The sequence below is a fragment of the Melospiza georgiana genome, chromosome 9 (genome assembly GCF_028018845.1).
Source record: "Melospiza georgiana isolate bMelGeo1 chromosome 9, bMelGeo1.pri, whole genome shotgun sequence".
NCBI lineage: Eukaryota > Metazoa > Chordata > Aves > Passeriformes > Passerellidae > Melospiza > Melospiza georgiana.
In genome coordinates, this window is record NC_080438.1 from 15035753 (window position 1) to 15057992 (window position 22240).

The 22240-nt window shown below is 40.0% G+C and overlaps 2 protein-coding genes across 2 annotated transcripts; both read left to right on the forward strand.

The window, feature by feature from the left end:
• Positions 1-1596: 1596 nt before the first annotated feature.
• On the forward strand, positions 1597-11046 carry GCLM (glutamate-cysteine ligase modifier subunit). The gene is made up of 7 exons (XM_058030593.1): positions 1597-1773; positions 4336-4401; positions 4769-4853; positions 5591-5647; positions 6857-7059; positions 7280-7394; positions 9104-11046. Exons 1-7 carry the CDS (start codon positions 1654-1656, stop codon positions 9271-9273), a joined length of 816 nt encoding a protein of 271 aa, XP_057886576.1. The 5' UTR covers positions 1597-1653; the 3' UTR covers positions 9274-11046.
• A 418-nt stretch (positions 11047-11464) lies between these two features.
• DNTTIP2 (deoxynucleotidyltransferase terminal interacting protein 2) lies at positions 11465-19274 on the forward strand. Its single transcript, XM_058030595.1, has 7 exons — positions 11465-11578; positions 12227-13953; positions 14961-15093; positions 15761-15856; positions 16234-16398; positions 17553-17662; positions 19009-19274. The coding sequence occupies exons 1-7, from the start codon at positions 11465-11467 to the stop codon at positions 19100-19102; spliced, it is 2439 nt and encodes an 812-aa protein (XP_057886578.1). The 3' UTR covers positions 19103-19274.
• Positions 19275-22240: the final 2966 nt, after the last annotated feature.

Sequence of the window (22240 nt, forward strand, 5' to 3'; positions counted from 1 at the left end):
GATTACATACGTGGCATAAAGCAGTACAGAGCTGATACTGTTTTTCCTCCACCCATTCATTACGTGATATCTTTTCTTTAAGAGCTATGGTAATTAAATATCAACAAAATCTACCAGGCTACAAAGGAATATTGCTTTTTCACTGCCATAAAGTTCTATTAGAGAGAAAGATTTATGCTATATACTGTTTGAAAACCTTCTGCTATCTGCAAGTTTAACCTTCTTTCACAGATCTATAACCATCAAAGCTACTGAAATATCAAATAATAAATTTCACCAAAAGAAAAGGCCTCTGCTGGAAAGCCAAAAAGCTGATCAGAAAGCCCTAACAGGATATTATTCATTATTAGTGTAAATATGGGCAAATACAGAAACATACACTGCTTCGCAAGCTAACCCTGAGACTGGAGAATTAACGTTTGGGCCAGGTCAGACATTCTGGATTTTTATGCTGAAAAAAACAGAAACAAAATTATTGCTTCTCCAAATGGGCTGGCATTTCTTTCAGTACATCTAATTTCCACATGTTCTGTAACCATACAGAATCATGAAAACATTTCCCAACATGAAAAATTAATCAGATCACAAATATGAAGAACATTTAAAGTAACCTTCTGTACCAGAAAGCGATCAGGCAGTGCTTCAGATTGACAGAAGTTATGCAAATTGGTTCCCTCTACTAGCACAATACAGCTTGAGGAAAAAAAATCTATTAGAAACACAGTTCAAATTCCCAAGCTGACTGCAAAATTAGAATTTGTGGCTCACTGTTCCGTTTAACATGAGTTACAGAAGAAAAAAGCCACCCCCTCAGCTCTCCAGTACAGAAGGATTTTGGTCAGAGTGTGGTGTTCCAGAAGTCTCCTCATCTCAAAAAAGAAAATACTCCCGAACCATAACCCTTCAGGATTTACCCGGTGTGTCTTCACTGGAACCAGCTGGTGTAAAACTGGAGCGCCGCCCTGACACTGTTTCACCCAAGTGCAAACACAGCCAGAAGGGGCAAGCATTTGGATGCTTCTTCTGGGCCTTTTAGCTCGGTGTCTGTCAGTGGCTACCTGTTACTGGAACGCGTCATAAGCACAATTCAGATGGTTCCTCTCATTTACTGAGCCTGCACAGCCGCCACAGCCCGGCGCGGCCGCGGCTCGGGGGGTGTTACCGAACCCGGGCCGCTACTACCGGGCAGCGCCATGTGTGCCTTGGGTACTCCGTTGGGGGCGATGCCGGGTCGGGCTCCCGCGGCCGCTGGCCCTCGGGGCCGGACCGATACACGGACCAGGGACCGACACACGGACCACGGACCGACACACGGACCCGGCCCTACCGCGGCGCGGCGCCCCGAGAGCCCGGCCCCGCCCCCGATGGCCCCGCCCTCTGCCGGCCCCGCCCTCTGCCCGCCCCCCGGAGGCTCCGCCCGGCGTGCTGCGGCCCGGCCGCCGCGAGGGGGCGCCTGCCCGCGGCCTCGCGCCGTGAGGCAGCGCGAGGCGGGGCGCGCTCCGCTCCGTGCCGCTCCCGCGCCGGGCCCGCCCCGCCGCCCATTGTCCCCGCGCCGCCCCTCGCCCCGGTGCCGGTGCTGAGTCACGGCCGGCTCGGCGCTGCCCGGGGCCGTAGGTGTCGCGGAGAGCCCCCGGCCACCGCCTGAGCAGCGCCATGGGGACCGAGGGCGCCCGTGCCCTGCTGGAGCGCGCCGGCACCCTCACCCTGCAGACCGGCAACCTGCTCAACTGGGGCTGCCTCCGCAAGAAGTGCCCGTCCACCCCCGGCGAGGAGGTGAGGGGCGAGCCGGAGCTTCCCTTCGGGGCGGCTCGGCGGAGGTCCGCCCTGGGGCGAGGGGCCCGGGCCGGGCCGCGGGCGGGCTGGCGGCTGAGGGAGCGCTGGGTGCCGCTCCCGGCGGTCCGAGCGCGTCCGGAGCGGGACCCGTTCCGGTGGCGCACGGCTGGCCCGGTGCCCGTGACGGCGAGGAGGGGCTCTGGCTCCCGAGCCATCCGCTTGCCGGTGCCCTCGGGAGGCGGGAGATGGGAATGGAAAAACAGAGGGGTTTTTTTGTCTGTTTTCGTGCGTTCGTTGTGTTCTGCCCTGTGGGGAGGCCGGGGCCCCCGGAAGCACTCTGCCCTGAGAAGGAGCGAGCCCAGCCTTCTGATCCCGGGAATGAAGGGATCAGAAAACACTTACAAATTTAAGTGATATCTGTAATGGCAAAGGGTATCCCTTATACTTTTCTAGTTAGATAAAAATATGCATAGGTACGAGCTTGCATTACAGATGATGCAAGTTAATTTTAATTTCTTCATAGAGGCAGATCTAGGGAAAGGTAGCAGTTGTCTTCTTTGAAGCAGAGAGCTGTCATTCTTTGTTAAGAAGTTGAAAAGAGCTTTTTAATCATCACCTTAAAAGTATTGCCTTTAGCGGCGTGTGTCAGTACTTAGAATAGTTCTCATAAAATGTCTGGAGATGCTGTGGCCATGAACTTCAGAACCACCATATTTGCTGTTTCGTCATGGCACAGTAATCTCAGAATGGTCACTTAATAATGAGAAAAACGATGGGTTTGGCTGATTATTGCTATGTAGGCACACTAGTGATAACCTAGAAGTTGGTTGCATATTAATCATGCACTAGTGGAAGAAAGGTGGCAGGGAGGATGATGTAACAAGAAGGAATCATTCATCATACTCTTGTTGAGCTGTCATGTGGTTGTAATGTGACCACATAACGTTTTATTTGGCCTGGTTGTTTATTAAACATTCTGTGATCTGTGTGAAATAGGGCTGGATTCTGTAACAAAGACATAGCTGTGTCACGATGGGCACCCTTGTGTGGGGAGTTTCTGGAGGGCTGTTAAGTAAAGAGTGGCCAATGTGCATAACTAATAGTTAAGGTACTAAAATTCACTTGTATACAGAGGAATCCGCTGGCTTTCCAGAGTAGGTGTATTTCCAAAAGCAAATAAATGGGATCATTTGCAATCAGCTCCTCTCTTTGGTGTAGCCAGTTCTCAGTGGCAGAATGTAAGCTAAAATTTTGCAAACTGTGAATGCCAGTGTTAGGAGATGCAGCTGTGTTTGGAAAAGCTGATCGAAGCAGTGGAATGCGCTGCTCTTTGCACATGGCCTGAGGGCAGGGGAGTGGTGTGCTTGGGAGTCGGAGGCGGGTGCACAGGAACCGCAATAGAAATATAATAGAAATATGTCCTGTGGCAGCTGCAAAGCAGCAGCATATATAAATTTAGTACTGTCTCACTTGCCCCCAGAAAGGAAAAGATAACAATATAAATTGTATTAAAATCGGATTAAGAGTTATTTTATTAAAGGGTTATTGTGCTTAGCTATTTACTGGGGCAGTCAATTCTTGCCTTTTGGGTCTAGGGGTTTTTATACTGTTTTAAATGATGGAAGGAATGTATAGTATTTCTGTTCACAAAGCATTGCTCCTGTATTGTGTCTGGTATCAGGCAGGGATGTTGACTTCTAGTTTGTGCATGGTATTAGAGCTCTCTGAGTTGGGTGTCATGGGAAATGGCTGCTTACTGGTACACAAAGTAGGTGTGCACACAGTTATAAAATACACTGTGGAAAGTGAAGTAAAGCAGCAGCTGGTGCAAGTGCTCCTACCTGTGGCAGGTGGCAGTCAGACAGTACCTGTGCTTAACTCCTGGGATGGATCAGAGGGAAGCTACAGCTGCAGCACTGGTACTGTATAAAATTAGTTAGCTGCTTTAATAGTTATGTCTTACTATGTTCAAGAAAAGTCATTATCAAAATCTGAGCCGAGTTTATTTTGCATCTGTGGATGAAGGAAAAATGCAAGTGTGGCATAGGATGTGTAGGTTCCCCCTACAGTGATGGAGGACTTAAAAACATCAGTGGTTTTGCTCAGTGGAGTAGGTAGGCAGTAAAGGGGAAGGGTTGTATGCATGTAAAAAGAGAAAGAATTAATACAATGAGTATTTAGGGGTTGATTGTCAAGTCTCATTTCTGCAGTGTCAGGGCACTTACGCTCTTATCTGACTGCTTTGTAACTTAGGAATTTCTGCGCAAAAAACCCCAAACCACCCCATGTCTTAGTTCTTGCTTGCTTAGCATTGTACTTTCCTTTTAGGATGGCATTGGTCTGAGAAATAACTACAGTACTTGTATTACTGCTAAAACTCCGTGGAAGAGGAGAGAAAAATTTTGAGTTTGAGCAAGTTTCAGCTAGAAGCTATGAAGGAAGAATCTTCTGTGGTGTGGTGTCATTAGTTCAGCTGTGAGCCTGTCCTGCCCATCTCTGTACTGTTGTGGTTGTGTGTGGTTGGAACATACCCACGCTTCAACATGAAAAAATGTTTTGTAGGTGCGAGACTGCATCCAGAAAACACTGACTGAGTGGAGCTCAAAGATCAGCCAAGACCAAAATCAGGTAGGAGAGGTGTTATGCATCTTATCCATCTTCCACGTGAAATCAAAGACATAAATAGTTGGTTACACTTCTGAAACTTACTACTGAATCTTGTTCCAATAATTCTAAGCAGTAAATTGTATTTTCTATATTAGGGTCATATAAGGCCTTCCATATACGTTCATTATTTTGATGTCCCCTCAGTGATCAAGAAGCCTTGGGTTACTTGCTTTCTGTCTTTGCATTTTTCTACTGTTTTTGTTTCCAACTGCAGTAAGGCACTTGCTTTTTCTTTTTTTCTTTTTTTTTTCAAATTACCTAAAAACATTCTTCAGGAGCTTACTGTCTCCTCTTGACGTTGCTCCTAAGACTCATGTACTTACTACAGGAAACTCGGGAGGTTCTGGAATGTTCTGTAGCTCAAGCTATAGAAAAAATAAATCCAGAAGAAAGGGATGAGTTGAAAGTATCAGGTAAGAACACAGTCAAAAATCCAGTATCATGGAAAGATTTCATATGAAGTCATTAATAGGATATTCATAGATGGGTTTTTTTGCTCTCTTTTATAATTGCAGAATCAAATTGCACTATTGCACTCTGTTTTTCTTAAACATTGGCTAAGACAGTCTTGAATTCATATTTCAGATTTTAAAGCAGCTCAGCATTTTTCTAGCTTAACTTGCATCACCTCAAGATATTTTAAATTTATTTTGTGAATCTTTGACATTTTTGAAGCAAAATATTACAGATAATACTGGAATTAGGAAATAGTATTGGAAGCACATTTATTTGCATAATTTTTCCAGGTTGAATATGATGAACTTGAAGGAAGCAGTCCAAACTAACTCTAGTACATTTTGAGTCTCAGTAAGTTGTGAAGAAGTCTGTTTGTACTATTAGATTTGGGGTTCTTATACAGGTTGTTACTGTTACTGCTTAGTGTCTTGATGCTTTACAGCTTTCTCTGTCATCTGACTGGATGATTTCTTGTTCTGAGACTGCACAGCATCGAAATTTAAGAGAACAGTGTCTTTATTGGGCAATGACCTTTCAAAAAACTGGGTTTTTTCCAATTTTTTAAGCAAATGGTGTATATTTTAAAAATCTTTTACCCAAAAACTCATTAATAGTGACTATAGCAAAAGCAAATGGCTATATAATAGGAATACCTGGCTTGTTTAGTTACTGATTACAGTTTGTTTGAAAATAGCAAAGCTTTTCATCGTTGGATCAAATTCTTCATCGATCAGAGACGCAGTTGACCTGGGTAAGTGTGGAACTCAAACTTAAGTTAAGATTTTTTTTTTTACTCTAGAACTTAGATGGAAAAAGTTCTAATGTTATTTCGAAGAGGTGTATTTGGTCACTGTCACAAGTATATCCTCTTTTCCTATTAAGAGAGACTTAATCAAATCTATTTTCACAGTAGCTCAGTCAGTAAACTTATTAAATGGATCACTGTGAGCTTGGATCCACAAACTCAAATCTGAGTCCTTGCTACAAGCAGAAGCAAGTTTCTGTTCTTTCACACAAAACTTGTTAAAAAGTAATTAGCATGTGATGTTTTAATAGCAGTGATACAGCCATTCTTGCCAGTTCTTGTTAGTTGCATTTAACATCATGAACTTTGCTAGTGACTGAGTAGTTTTTCAGAGATTATTTAGGAAATAAAATAATGCTGTAAGTAGCTGGTGAAATAGTTAGGTTTTACTGAAAATGCCATACAATGTCCCTGCATAAAGTTCTGTTGGCCTTAGGTAGCAGTAATTGTGAGCAGCAATGAACTTTACTGTTTTGGAAGTTTGTTGGGCTTAAGGGGGGACCAAACAAGAAAGGGCCAGATACCATTATTCTCTATTGTTACCCCAGATAATAGCTTATTTATTGTAATTTTTACCACCATTTGTCAAACATACAATAATGGACTCCCCCTCTTGAAGAAAATAATTAGCTCAGCAGTTCTACTCCGTTCACTGTGCTTAAGAGGCCTCATGACTTGCATTTTTCCTAAAGCTCAGGGAGACTCTAAGACTTGCACTTTTCCCTCACACATATCAAGCAGTTTTCCTAACCCATGTCCTGTACTTAAGGTATAGTTCGGGGTGAAAGCTACAAATTTTAAAAGAAATTGAGGGTGAAGACATAGAGACTTGTTTATCGTCAGTGTCTTCAGAGAAAAATACAGTTTTAACATTAAAAAGGAGGGAAAAGCTTCATGCTTTTGTTCATTTTCTGATTGTTTTGTTTTTTGCTTTCCCAAGACCTGAAATTGGATCGTGGTCTTCAGCTGTATTCTTGAATCTTTGCCAAAAAAGTTGTGTTATTATTCTTGACCTCAGATACACTCAGTTTCAAATGGTGAATGGAGAGCTAGCAAAGTGAAGCAGGAGGTGTGGTTTTTGCTAAATTTGAAGAGTCATGCTGTTTATGTTCGTATCTGATAAAAGATTTTGCAGTGTCTGTTCTTTTTCCTCAGCGTGTTCTGCCCTCGGAGTTGCTCAGTTAGACTCAGTCATTATTTCCCCACCTCCTGTTGAAGATGGAACTAACCTCTCCTTGGAATATTTGCAACCTTATTGGAAAGAACTTGAAAATCTAGTTCAAAACAAGAAGATTGTTGCCATAGGTGCCTCCGACCTAGATAAAACACTGTTAGAGCAGCTGTATCTGTGGGCACAGGTGAGAACCAACTTCCTACTCATAGCTGTTCTTAGGACAGAGTAACTGCTTGCCTACATTAATTAGTCATGCAGAATTAATTAGCCTTGCTCAGACTTCAAAACAATGGTCAAAGACAAATTGTTCAAAGCAAAATTTTTGTTCTAATAGAAGGCGTGAGGGAAACAGCTAATATAAGTACATTAGTAATTTTTTCTTATAAAAATATTTTGTTACTCAGGTGAAACCAAGTAGTAATCAGGTGAACCTAGCTTCCTGTTGTGTGATGCCACCTGATCTCACAGCATTTGCAAAAGAATGTGACATACAGCTGCTAACTCACAATGATCCCAAAGGTAAGACTTTGCTGGTTAAGTTAACAGAAGACTTCTAAATGCATTTATTCAATAGAAAATCAGGGATAATCTTTTCCTGAACTTCAGAGTTTGTTATATTTGAGACCTGAACCAAGGATTCTAAAAGTCTCTCCTTTATAAAATATTTCTGTTAAGTTACTGTTGTTGCTTCCTCCCCCCCACCCCTTCTTGAAACAGGCTTGCAGCCTTGGATAATTTCTTGAAATACTTCTAATCAGAGAAGATAAAATAAATAGAAGAACAACGTACTGAGCAATTTGTACTATGTTTATTTCTACAAAATATGGAATTAAATGTATTGCCGGTAAATGAGAAATGAAAGTGTACTTGCCTGGAACACATGAAATAGATTACATAAAATCTTAACAGCCAGTTGATTTTTGAGTAGTTTAGTAATATCAGATCTGTAAAATTATTATGCTTTAAATAGGATTCTTTCAAAGTCTTGACTTCTTAAAATAACATTATTACAAAAAGTATTGTAAATTCTTCACTTTTTTAATGCAATGATTTATTTGCTAAATTAATGAAGAAATTAGAGGCTTTCCTTTGAGCTGTATAACTGAGTTACCAGTTCTCTACAATATTCTGGGATAAAACATTAACTTCTCTCAAACATCATCAGTCTTCTTCACTTAAGAACACTTTTAAGGGAGTTGGACACTTTAACACCTTGTTGGAATAATAAAAAGTCTTAAACGATATATATTTAAGTCCTTCCCTACATTCTTGGTCATGACAAATTATTCATGATGATGCTTTTCCTTCCTTCTCTTTTCTTTCCCCTTGATCCCAAAGAAAAAAGTATGTGAAGCGTTTCTGATGAAGTATGTACTTCATAGTACCACTGTTAGAACTGATGAATTTCATCAGTGCCTGAGCTGGATTTATCACTGCTCTGGCAGCATGCAAGATGAATTTCCATTCAATCTGACAATTTCCATTCAATTTCCAAGTCCTCTGAAGTCCAAATGCAACTTGCATTTTAATAAATAGTATGCACTGAAAGTCATGAAATTAAGGAGCAGAGGATTTGATAGAAAACAGCACAAGTTGTGATTCCTTTATGTGCTGTTTGCTCGGCCTAACTTTTCTGTAACAGTCAGCTGAAGAGTATCGAGACCATTTTTGGTGAGCACTCCTCACCAAAGACATTGTTCTTCTGATGAACATTCCAGAGGAAACTAGGAGGATTTGTACTTGCCTTCTTTTGTTTTGTTTTGTAGCATTTAAGCCCATTTTTCTTAAAGCTTTCTGGGCTTATGGTTATTATGAGCTCCCTTATGGGAAATACTGTGAATGTTGACTTTACAGTGACTGCAGAGGTAACTCTGAATGCTCAGTACTTTGCTGATTTCAGCTTTACTCACCTCTGCTTTGTCTAGCTAGCTTCTCAAATCTAATTTTCTTTTTCTTCCACTAATGACTCTGCTGATCAACTCATTTTGATATTCCAGAGTCTCAGTTTTGTGAGAAATACTTAATGTTGCAAAAAAGTGTCCTGGAGATTTATTTGGTTTATATTCAGCTGCTTTTATCCTAAATGCATTCTGGAGGAGTGGATCTGAGGGGTATGTGGTACCACTTAAGATCCTGACTGTTGGAAAAGGCTTTTCTTACCAAGTGTTGCTTTTTGCAGCTGTTTACATGATATTGTTTTAAGCACAAATATCCCTTTTTAACTTCAGAATTACTTTGTGAAGCAAGTTTCCAAGAAGTTCTCCAGGAAAGCATCCAGAACATGAAAGCCTACAACTGGATTCCTTTGTGGCTTCTGCGGTATTCAGTCATTGTTAAAAGCAGAGGAATTATCAAGTCCAAAGGCTATATCATACAAGCTAAAAGAAATGCATCTTAAAACACTGGTTTTTTTGTTGGTGTTTTGTTTTTTTTTTTTTTGTAAAGGCTGTTTAAATTTCTTTGGGATGGGGGAACATTGCATTTTTCATAGAAAGATTTTTACAGCATTTATAATGAACTACCAAAAGTTGTAATTATTCAGTGTGATGTCAGTAGGAGTGTCTGTAATGTTCTAACACTATTTTTCTTAACTATTGATGGGTTCATTCAAAATATGAAATATTTTGGGACTTTTTTAATTGAAGATATCTGTAGAGTAACAGTTTAAAATAATTTCCTTTTTATGACCAGTTCACTGTAAAAAATAACATTATATTTTAGCTGCCATTAGAAACATGGAGAAACATATATTTTTGTTTTTTTAAAAAACAAATTTCTCCTAAATCATACTTACCTGGTGAATACATTTCAAGCATTCAAGGACTAGCTTTTATAGAAAATTGTCATTTTTTTAATGATTCAATACCCCAAAAATTAAGCTGTTATCTCATTATTTGATATGTATATATAGTCAAGTCAGCTATTTAATTTGCGGGCATGGGAAAATTAGTTTATTTTTAATAGAGTGGAAAAGACCCCTATGATTTAGAAGAAAATGCATCTTCCAAATTACTTTCTGATTGTTACTTGAATTGCTTCTGGCTTCTTTGTGCCTCGATACGCTTCATTTAGTGTTCGCACAAGTGTGATGGCATTTTTACTGTTTGAAATAGAAAATGTATTAATAGTGAATGTTTAAAATAAGATTTGAAAACAAGCAGTGAAGAAATCTGTTCATCAAAAATTGTGCCTGTCTCCTTCTCAACTGTGGCTTGTTTTTTTGATACTTGTGAACTACGCAAGCAATTAGCCAAGTAGAATAGACAGAAATGCTGATGCTGTTCTCTAAAATTAATTACTTCTTGTGAGGTTGCCTGGGAAACTTGTTGCTTGAGTGCCACTCAGAAAAGATGAAGCAAGGCTTAGCCTGAAGTTAGGTATCTTTCTGCTTAGCAGCAGATTAGCACATTGGCTTTTTAACCCCAGAGAGATTGCTGCAGCTGAGGCAAGGCTTTTGGTTTAATGTAGTGCTTCTGTCAAAAAGGCCTTTTCCTTTCCTTAGCCTTTAAATGAGAGTAGATACCTAAAGTTCAACTTGTAGTTTAGCAGGAACTTTGATACCAAGTGTCTAAAACAGTAAATTACATTTTGATTTCAGACAGGGGCATGGCCTCATACTGGTGGTAGTCATTGACTTTGCTGTACATATTTTGAGATTTGGACTGTAAGGGAATGACTTTTCACCAACGTCTTTCAAATTCTTCATAGAGGCAGCAAGTGGAATTTGAATGCCTGTAGGTAGTGCCTGGAGTGTCAGCTTCCTATAATCCATTCCACTATGTTTAATGAATTAAGGTTTTTCAAGGTACCTTAGTCCTCAGATACTGTTTTTGTAGTGGCAAATAGCAGGAAATTTTCTTAGCTTCTTCAGTTCTCTTGACAAATGAGACAAACAGGGAATTGAAACTAGTAATGCATCAATAAAAGTTTGGATGTTTTTCTCTTAATAAAAATGAAGTGTTTTTTTTTAATGTTGGGCCAGTGTGCATCAGAGGTCAAAATTACCTTAGTTTAATTTTAAACTTCCCTACTAGCTCTGTGCTGTGTGCTTATGATTTAACCACTACCTGTAATCTCTGTGTATTTGACTGAATCTGTACCTTACCAGACTTGCGTGTGTGCTCAGGTTTTTATATTGAAATGCTACAAAACAGGAACTGTGCTAACCCCATGTAAAGGCTGCTCTAATGGGATGATTTATTTCCTTTCTGTAAACTGCTGATAGTTTGCTTGCTGTAGAAAAGTACCTTTTAAGACGTGGCATTTCTAGAGTCACCAATAGCATAACACTTTATCAAATTACCACATTATCTCATTCGTTTGGTTTCCATCAAGATGGGCGAGAGGGGATTTCCTTCCATGAGAAACCTGAAAGTCTAACTAAAATTTGAAACCCCCGTAGGCATTTTAGTGCAGCATTTTACACTTTTCCAACTCCTGCACCGCGGGACTCCACGGGTGGCAGGCGTCGCGGGGCCGCCCGCACCCTTCTTCCTGCTGCGGGCCCGGAAGGGCGGGCGGCAGGAAGGACGGACGGAAGGAAGGAAGGAGGGCAGGGAGGAAGGGGCGGGCGCAGCGGCAGCAGCAGCATGGTGAACACCCGGCGGGCGGCGGCGCGGCGCCGGGAGCCCGGGCCGCGGGCAGGCGGCGGCAGCAGCAGCAGCCCCGGCGATGGCGATGGCGGTGCCGCCGGTGCTGCGGAGGTGAGCGGAGCCGGGAGCGGGGCGGGCGGGCGGTGCAGCCTCCGCTCGGAGCGGGGCCGGAGGGGCGGTGGCGGTGCGCCCGCCGTGCCCGTGCCTGCAGCCGCCGGAGGTCATTAGGCCATTTAGCTTTGGCAGTTAAAGGCAGGCTTATTTTATTTGCGTGACAGGTGTTTTAGCGTTGTTTCTGTCACTTAAAATAATACTTAGCAGATCATACCTTGTTTTGCGATTGCTGAGAGGCCAGCTAGTTCGTAGACCTAAAATTGGTTTTGGACACCATTTTGGGGCACATTTTGATAGTTGATAGTGTTTAGTGGCTTATAGTTGAGGAAGTCTTTGAATATTTCTGGACGTTTTTCCTGGATTTGCTTCCCCTGACAACTTGACAGAACTTTTTGGAATTAGGAGATACTTGTTTATATTTCTTAAAGGATGTGTATGTTTCTTCTCCTGCCCTGACCAAAATACAGTAGAGATAAGCAAGGGATGGTTTGTTAAGGCTTCTTCCACATAGGTAGGGCTACACAGAGATGCATGTTGTGAGTTTAAGTAGATTTGTTTTAAAAGTTTGCTAGCGATTTTTATAGCATTCTTTTTATGTAGGTATTTTATCTGTCAATACCATATATTTTTTTACTCCTTTTCTAGGTGGGATCTGCTGAAATTAGTACTCCTGTGGCTAGGAGGATGACCAGAAGAACTAAATCAGCTCGTAAGCCAGAGGTGATTCAGGAATGTCCATTTGAAGAGTTGGAACATGCAGAAATGAAATCAGATGTCAGTGATAGCTCAGAGTTGCAGATCACTAGGAATGAGAACACAGCTGTCCCATCAGCACAATCAGTTGCTGAGCCACAAGTTGATGGTTATGTGTCAGAAGCAGAATCAAACTGCTCTTCTGTATCCAGTCTCCAGACACCTTTGTTTGTAAGAATAACACGGAGGCGACAAATTGTAATTCCTTATCAACCAGATTCTGCTGACAAAAAAAGACATGACAGTACAGCTTTTGTAAATAAGTTAAGTAGGATTCAGGATGAAGATGATGTCTCTGAAGCTGAGTCTTGTTCCTCTGCTGTTTCTGGTGTCCAGATGCTTAATGTTCCCACAAGTACAAGGAGCAGACAAAGTAAAAAGAAATTGCAGCCACACAGAGTTCCTGAAGCCCAGAGTGAAAATACTTCTGATGCAGAATCATGTTGCCCGAGTTCTCTTGTGGAACCATGTGCCACTCCCAAACGAATTACTAGGAGCATGCAAATGAAATCACAAGCACAAAATACTAAGCAGACCGAGAAAAAAAATAGATTTGTTTCAGAGGATGAGAATTTAATTGAGGACACTGTTAAATCTGATCCCATCATAATTTCTGATTCTAGGCCTAGTGCAGAACTTGTCAATGACACAGAAAATGCTTCCATTCTCATTGATGAAAATAAAGAACCCAGTTCACCTAGAAGTAAATGTGCTAATGCAACCTGGAGTGAAGATGCAAAAGAAGAGATTTTAAATGATGTGGCATCCAGTCCTACAAAAACAAAACAAAGTGACACTGAATCACCTGTGAAAAAAACAAAAAGAAATACGCAGTCTGTTGAGACACACCATTCAGATACAATATGTGGCCAAATACAAGAAGATCACAGTAAAATACTTGCAAGGAAGGAGAAATTGGAGCCTGTGTCTGTTTCTTTGACAGACTGCATGAGTCCCAAACAATTCCTAGAATCCCAAGGACAAGTAACACCAAATGAAAGTAAAAAAATTACAGAATGTGAAAGAGCAGATGCTGAGACAGATGCACAGCAGTCTTTCTCATGTGATGATAAATTAAGGGAGAGTAAGCAAGCAAGTGCAGTGAGCAGCCCATCAATGGACATGGCTGTTGCCCAGACAACTGAAAGCATTGGTAAGAGCAGGATGCTTGAAATTGGTGTAGACAGTGGTGACAACCAAACAGAAGAAAATGAGGTATCACACAGCAGTAAAAAAACAAGCAGTGATAATAGCTCCCTTGCATTGTTTCTGAGCAACAGTGAAAGTGATGACTCTGAAAATAGTGATGTGGCAGACATAGATACAGTTGATGAGAATCTGTGTTATAAAAAGTCAGATGAGAAAACTCCTTCCTTCAAAAAATCTTTAAAAAGTGGTTCACTGCATGTTGAAGGTCTTTTTGTAATTGATACTGAGCCTGGCATGAGTTCCAGCCAGAACTATTATCTGGATGATGTAGACCAAGACAGTGATGCTAAAAGTGAGCATGAAGGAGGTGAAAAAGATAAAGAATCAGACTTAGAAGAGGATGAAGAGGAATTGATAGATGAAGATGAAAAAGATGAAGATGATGATCTGTTGAAAAATAAGGTTGATGTGTAAGTATCTTACTAGGAATAGCTAAAGAATCTGCATTTCATTTAAGAATATGCACATTAAGTGCAGAATAAATAAGGGACTAGTCTTATCACATATGTCATGTTGCTGCAGAAAATGGTGTTGCACATATTATAAAATATTAATATGGTCCATAAATTTAGGTTTTGGGATTATTTTCAGTTTTGAATATAGTAGGAACAGAAATCTGAAATTTTTTGGCATCTGGAGGCCTTGTATGTGTTCAGCCTAGAAAACAATGTGAAACTGATCATGCTGACTGAATTGGTTATTCAGGTCACAGTTTTGTTAATTTTTTTTCCAGTTGGAATGGAGATAACAAAAGGTCCAGCAAATTCCTTACACATTGCCTAATTAGATAATGCTTTTTAAATAGTTGCATATAATTTTATATGTCAGTTTTTGCTGTGCTGTGGATGGTGACTCTTCAGGTGAAACCTAGGATGGAATCAGAATAATTTAGGTGGAGTGATACTTCTTGAATTCTTGTAGTCCAGCTGGTGCTAAAATCCCTTCTTGTGTTTAAAGCAATGAATTCTGTTTTCTTCATACTTTTTTTTACTTTTTAGTATTTTTTCTATCAATATGTTTGGGGTTTTTCTCTTTGGCTAGCAAGCTTGTCAGAATATAAAAGGATGCTAATCATGAGTTCTTCTTGCAAGGTTAAGCAAATTTAAGAATTCTGTTATACAGAAGATAATATATAAGGTGAGAGTCCAGCAATAGAGTTAATATGAAAAATTTTGTGGAAGTTATTCCACAGGTTTTTTTTAATAATAAGTCTTATTTCATATAATGGCATGAATTCTCCTGCACCTGTTATTTCAAAACTACATAATCTAGATAACAACACTTAAAATCATTGCAGAACTGAACCTATTTGGGAAAAATAAGAAAAATATTTTTTCTGTTCATCTTCCTCAGGACAGTAGAAGGTTTAGCTGCATGCATGTTACAATGTTCTAATAATTAACTATTTCTTTTTTAGTTTACATCTTTCCAGTAGCATAGACCCTGGTTTGAATATCAAGAAGCTTGGAGGTCTGTATATCAGTTTTGATGCAAAAAATCAGAAGCCTAGATCGAGTGCAATTGAACCACAGAAGAAGAAGAAGGACCAGGTAACATGTTTACAGTTATTCAGTTATCTGTGACTATAGTAACACAGAGATATTAATCTAAGAAGGTTGGTTTGTTTGATTTTAAAGAAGTATAATTTTCATGGTTCATTGAGAACTTACATTCTCTTTGACCAGTGTAGTTTTACATTTGCTTTTAATGGTGAAATTTTAGATATACCTGACTTATCAGAAACTGAAAAACAGTGCAAATTCTAGCATTACCTTGTAAAATAAACTGAAGTTGATTATACCTGGAGTTTTGCCTAATGATACACAAGCTTAAGGTCTGCTGACAAGATATTTAGTCCATAGCCAGAATGAATTTCAGTAAATAAGAGTCTATACCCTAGTATGGACTTAGCAGGTTTTTTTTCAAAAGCACCCTTTGAAGTAAAGATTATGTGTTCTTTTTGTTGAGACTTTTCTTTGGCTCATCCACAGTAGTCCTCTTTACTCCAGGGGATTTGCTGTCTCACCTCCTCCTGGGCAAGTCAGCTGCTTTCTGTTGTTGTCCAGTGCTCTGTTTTGAAGATCTTACTGCTCATGTATTGCATTAGAATGCTTGTTAGATTCTGCATGATTCCTTCAGTAGGTTCTGTAAATACAGTTAAGCAGTAAAATTTGTACCAGTGAGGTGGCTCTCTAATGTTCAAAAAAATTCTTACAGCTCTTGCAGAAGAGTGTAATGACTCCAGACTTTGAAAGAAAGGAATGTGTCCCACCCTACAGGGAGTCACTTCACCAGCTGAAGAAACAGCGCAGGGTAAGTGAGGAGCTGGTAATGCCTCAAATAATGAAACAAGGTGTGGTGGAAAGCTGCGTGCTGGGACCCTGAGCATATCCAGGCCTCCCTGGAAATGGAGTGATGAGCTGCAGTTTATTAGGGTTTTCTTTGAGCTGGCCTGTGAAAAGTCATCCTTTCAGTCACAAGCATAGTGAAGTTAATGGTTATATGCTCAGTACAAATCTGTCATTGATGCAGTACTGAAAACCTCCTTTATAATAATCATAAAATACGTGCTTTAGGGGTACACATTTACATTCTAAATGCTTTATCTGTCTTTTGTAGGGAGGAGTTCACTTTTCTGTCCCGTCCTAGTTACTGAATGCAAATTCATTGTTCTTGGTATTGCATCCTAGGCAGAGCGAGAGAAAACAACAGGTGATGGCTGGTTTGGTATGAAAGCCCCAGAAATCACAAGTGAACTGAAAAATGATCTGAAAGTTTTGAAGATGAGAGCTTCATTGGACCCTAAGCATTTCTATAAGAAGAATGACAGAGATGGTCTGCCCAAGTACTTCCAGGTAAGGAAGCAGCAGAAGGTGGCATTGTACTGCTGAAGTTTAAGGATACCTAATAATGCCTATTTCGTAGGTAGCTTCTATATTAATTTAATTTCATATCTTAATTATGAAAGTGTTTTGATTACTTGGCTGGAGTTTGCAACTGTTTAACTTTGTGTTACATATGTATATATGCTGTTGATGTTTTTAGCTTTGGCTGATCTTATAGAAATGAACAAATGTCTTACTGAATTCATATTTTGAACCCTCAGGGGACTAGATTTTCACTGCTTTTTTGGAGTACTGGCCTTTGTAAACAAGTGTGTAGAAAATAATTGGCTTTTATTTTCTTACTAGCTAATACAGTTTAAATTGAGACAGCTGCCTTTGTGATAAGCTGAAATTTTTGCTGCTTGTAGCTCTCAGCTTTGAAATTGTTCGTATCGATAAAGAAATTACTGGGTAAGCTGTAGAAATAGGCCTCCAGAAACTTTGAATAGTTAGCATGCTTGAGGAAAGGTTTTCATTTCTCAAAATATTACCACTTCACTCTGAAGTATCCAGGGTGTTATATATTGTGAAATTAGAGAAACTTGGACTGAAGTGTTCCACATAAGTGTTCCAGACAGGTTAATTTTCACTGCATGAAACATGTACTGTGTGTATCTTTACTGCTGACCTGAGCCATGAGAGCTGACTGACATGCTGGTTGGGAAAATGGGATGTGTTTCTGGATGAGGCCCTTGTGTTAGGGCTGTGGAGCCCTGATACAGCCCTGATACAGCTGCTGTGCAGTCATCTAGCAAAACCACCAGGAGGAGGGACTGGAAGAGGTTTAAGGTGGTCATAAAGGTTCCTTTCCCCTTATGTTTAAAATGTTTAAAAGTTAGGAACTTTAATGAATTAAAGTGTTGATACAGCAATCCAGCATTGAAAATGTACAGTCTTAAAGCTCAGGCCTTCCTCTCTGCACTATGCAAGGAGACCAAAAGGGACTCTGCGTACAAAACATGACTTATTTATTTTGGCTTTTTGCACTTCTGTTAGGCAGCTGTCATTCGCATCTGCTCTATAGGTGTCTTCACACTTGTTGCTGGGGATTTAAAAAAAAAGGCAAAATAATCAACATCTTGCTGTTCATGTACAGTAAGAATGTTTTAATTTTTGTTTCCTAGGTTGGAACTGTAGTTGATTCTCCCATAGACTTTTATCACAGTCGAATCCCTAAGAAGCAGAGGAAGAGAACAATTGTGGAGGAGCTGCTTGCAGATTCAGAGTTCAGAAGGTATTTAAAAGTAGTTCTTTAATTCTAATATCCCACGTAAAAGAGGATTATTTTTAACTCTATAGCCTTTTCTTGTTTTATTCAGCTTGTAGGGTGGTTTTTAATACTTCAAAGAAAAATTTTTAGTCTTTTAGCATTTCCATAGTACTGCAGTTTAGAAGGTCTAAGGAACCTTCATCTAAGGTATAATTAGAATGAGATAATGTATATTTCATCTTCATTAAAGGATTTTATCCAACTTCAGCCATCACTATTGGCAGTCACTCTTAAAGACTGATTATTTTTTCTTGGCATAATTGAAAGAAAAGAGCAGTCTGTAATTCTGTGAATGTTGATATTATTTCATTTTATAAATACATCAGCCTGCCACCTGTCATGGGAATCAAAATTGTGCCAGCAGGCTTACCTGAATATTATGATTGGATTCATTAATGTGTGCACAGCTTACAGTTTTTGGAGTAGATAATTTCATTGGTCCATTTTGGTATTGGTTATTACATGATGTTAATATTCACTTCTCCTTTCATATGTTTTCTTTGAAGTGGTTTGAGGTTATAGAGTTAATTTTGTCAGACGTGTAAATTGAACTATAATGTTGGGAAGGCAAGTTTACTGCATCTATTTCTTAAGTAGCTTTCTGATTTGACCTGATTTATTAGATATTTATTAGCAAGGAGTTTTAAAAATTAATGTATTTGAAATTTGATCAATTAATTTATGTTGTGCCTGATTAAGGGTTTTAATCATATACTTCAGCATTAGTGCAGATATTTGTCAGATTTTGGTGTTGCATTTAAAGCCTCAGCAGTACTCAGTGTGCAGTGTCTGTGGTACTCATCACTGCAGGTACACAAGAGTCTGTTGGAGGAGCTCACATTCAGCAATTACCCTGCTTGTTGTTGAGTATTCACCTCATCTCAGTTGTCCATCTGCAGTAGAGTAAGCTTTATTATATCCTGAGTGTGGTGAGAAGGCACTATAAAATGGCTGTAGTTTCTTCATGGTATTGTGGAAATGGCTGAGTCTTCCCCTTGTGAGCAGTAGCAGTGTTTCAGCCAACTGTCCAAAATGTGACTGCATATGTAATGAGGACACCCTCCCTCCCCCAACCAAAATTAATTACAAAATTCAACAGAATTTACTTCCAAAGCAAATTTACCTGCATTTATCATTGATCCAACTGCTGATTCCCTTTACTTATGCATAAATGTATGAATCAAAGAAACTGATTCAGAAAAGATGAGGAAACTCAGTTTGGCAAATAATGTGCATAGAGTACTGTCCATGTTATTTTTTCCTGAACTTTGGTTTGCCGTGCTTAAAAGTAAATTATCTATTTTGTTCAGATATAATAAAAAGAAGTATCAGGAGATCATGAGTGAAAAAGCAGCTTTTGCAGCAGGGAAGAGGAATCGGAAGAAGAAGAAATTTCGCAATTAAGAATTGAAGAAAAATCCCAAGCTGGAACAACTTGTTTGTTATAAAACTTTCTTACAGAATGCTTTGGTTGTGGTGTTGTGTTTGGTTTCTTTTAAGATTGCAGGTGAGATGCAAATTGAGGTTTAGGGAAATTTTTGCTGTGAGAATAAAGCTAGGAAACTTTAGCAAATTATCAGGTATCTCAATTTAAATTCATTTTCATTTTAAAATTGATATTTATTTTGATTAATATTTATGTAAAGAGATAATTATATGAAAGCATATATTAAATCTGAGTAAAAAATTCAGCTTCACAGATTGTGGTCTTCTCAGGCTTCAGACTTCACATCAATTAATTAGTAAATTCAGTTTAAAGTTATATGCATAATTTATCTTGGCACATATTGTGTGCTGGAATATATTTTTCCTTAATTTGTCAGAGGTGCTGCTGGCCAAAACTGTAATGGAAAGTATTGAAAAATGGTTTGGTTGTGAAAGGTTTATTTCAACACTGACCATAGTGGTATAGAGAATGTCCTGGAATTCAGTGCCTATACATATACACATATACTTTTATATTTATGTGTGTATACATTATTTTATATATATATATATATATATAAATAAAATTTAGAAGAGACAAATTACATATTATTTAATAAATAATATAAGTAAGTAATACGTAAGTAATATAACTCAGATATTAACAATCATATTTTGTTTTTATTATTTTTTACTGTTTAATTATTGTCTAATGATATTTTTGGAAATAACATTGGCATCGATTACGTAGGGTGTGTTGTGCAGATTGTCTGTTAGCTGACCTGGAATAGCTCAAGCTGAGCAAATAGAGTGAGTCTGGAAGGCCACTGCAGAGCCACAGATGTCACTGGCTCAGTTCCCCTTCAGTGGCAGTTCACGACCATCACTTGAGTGTCAGAACTGCTGCAGTGTTTGGTTGGTTTTTAATGACCTGCTCATTATTGCTGTTACAATTAGTGTAACTTGGTTACTGCCCTGAGGTAGCAGAAAAGATGAATAATAGAAGAAATTAAACTGGCACTACATGGTCTTAGGTGGATTGGATGATTAGGATGTAGAAGTCACTGTCAGAGCACCAGTGGTTCGTTGTTTCCTTGCCGCAAGAACACCGAAGCTTAAAGGTTGCAGATCTTAAGCAAGGAATGCTTAACTATGTTCTTGACTAATGTATAACCATCAAGTTTTCTACTGAGAATTAGTTTTTTTAAGGATTAGTTATTTATGATGAAATGAGCATTGTGGTATGTATTGACCACCAAATGATGCTTGAAAGAAATTTTCCTCAGATCCTTTAGGGTGTTTTTTATCATTCCAACATTGTCCATAATGTTGTACTACCAGAAACAGACAGGAATCTAGAGTCCTTAAGAAGTCTTCATGGCCTGGAGATGAATGGTGTCAAAGTGAATTAATTGGGAAATATTAAACAAGTACAAGTAGAACCACCTGTCCCTAGGTCTCAGTTAATATGCACAGGCTATTTTAATGCAATTACATTTAGGCCAGTATCTTAATTTCCAGTAAATGATAAAAAAGCCAATAAAAACAGCTAGATGTCTTGTTCTCTGCCTGAGACATGGAGGCACAAAAAAATGTAAACTGAACACTGAGAAGAAAACAAGGCATCACAGTAGATGTCATTCTGTTGCATCCTGGGGTGTTCCAAATGCAACTTTGCAAAAGCAGCTTGCAAGTCTGAAAGACTTTGAGACAGACATGCAAGCTGTGGTGTTACACAGCAAGCAACAACTCTGTGCCTCAAGCAACAACTCTGTGCCTGTTGCTTGGGCTGCTCAATAGCTCCAGCAGTTACTTCATATGCAGCATAGCTACAAGGGAATTTGGCTTGGGCTCTGTATCCTGTCCTTTGATTCTTCTAATCCCTTCTGTTTCCCCCACCCTGTGCCCAGCAAGTGCCCGTGTTGTGTGCAGAGGGTGGGATGTGCTGTGTCCCAGGCTGCAGAGGGATGGGATGTGCTGTGTTTCAGGCTGCAGAGGGGTGGGATGTGCTGTGTCCCAGGCTGCAGAGGGGTGGGATGTGCTGTGTTCCAGGGCTGCAGAGGGATGGGATGTGCTGTGTCCCAGGGCTGCAGAGTGGGATGTGCTGTGTCCCAGGGCTGCAGAATGGGATGTGCTGTGTCCCAGGGCTGCAGAGGGGTGGGATGTGCTGTGTCCCAGGCTGCAGAGGGGTGGGATGTGCTGTGTCCCAGGGCTGCAGAGGGGTGGGATGTGCTGTGTCCCAGGGCTGCAGAGTGGGATGTGCTGTGTTCCAGGGCTGCAGAGTGGGATGTGCTGTGTCCCAGGGCTGCAGAGTGGGATGTGCTGTGTTCTAGGGCTGCAGAGTGGGATGTGCTGTGTCCCAGGGCTGCAGAGGGGTGGGATGTGCTGTGTCCCAGGCTGCAGAGGGGTGGGATGTGCTGTGTTTCAGGCTGCAGAGGGGTGGGATGTGCTGTGTTCCAGGACTGCAGCCTGGCACCCACAGGTTGTGTTGGCTGGCTTGGCCTGAGCTGGTGCCTCAGCCTGTCAGATGTGGCACTGACCAGAGCACCTTCCCTTAACCTCCAGTTTGCCTTAAAACATACAGACGGGCTTTGAAATTGACATAAAGGTGAAGGTATTGGAGAGATTAAAACCCAAATGCACCATGTGATTGCCTGTGGTATTAGATTACTCTGGAAACACATAAAAACTTTAATGAAGCTCTGCCTATCAATTGTGAGTAGTATTGTCTTTTAATGGCAGAAACATTGGTGCTAATTTGTAATTGCACCTTTACTGACTGATGGTTAATGTGCCTGATGGTGTGGTTCATTTTCCGATGTTCCTTTATTGCTTTTAAATAAGCAGAATTGCAGTTGGAAAAGTCGCACCTGCAGAATTAAAAATAATTTATCAAGAAAACCCCACAAATTTAGTAACTCAGGAATAATGAATCAGATTAATTTATTCCATTCTGAGCAAAATCAAGGTGCTTTGTTTATTGCTGCTACTGTTTTGTTTTATTTACAGCAGTTTGATTGCTGTAATTAAAATGGTTCTTAATCTTCTGTCGGTAAGTCAGAAAATACTGTTAATTCTGGTTTGTGCAGTTTGTGGACTTGTTTCGTTATTTGAAAC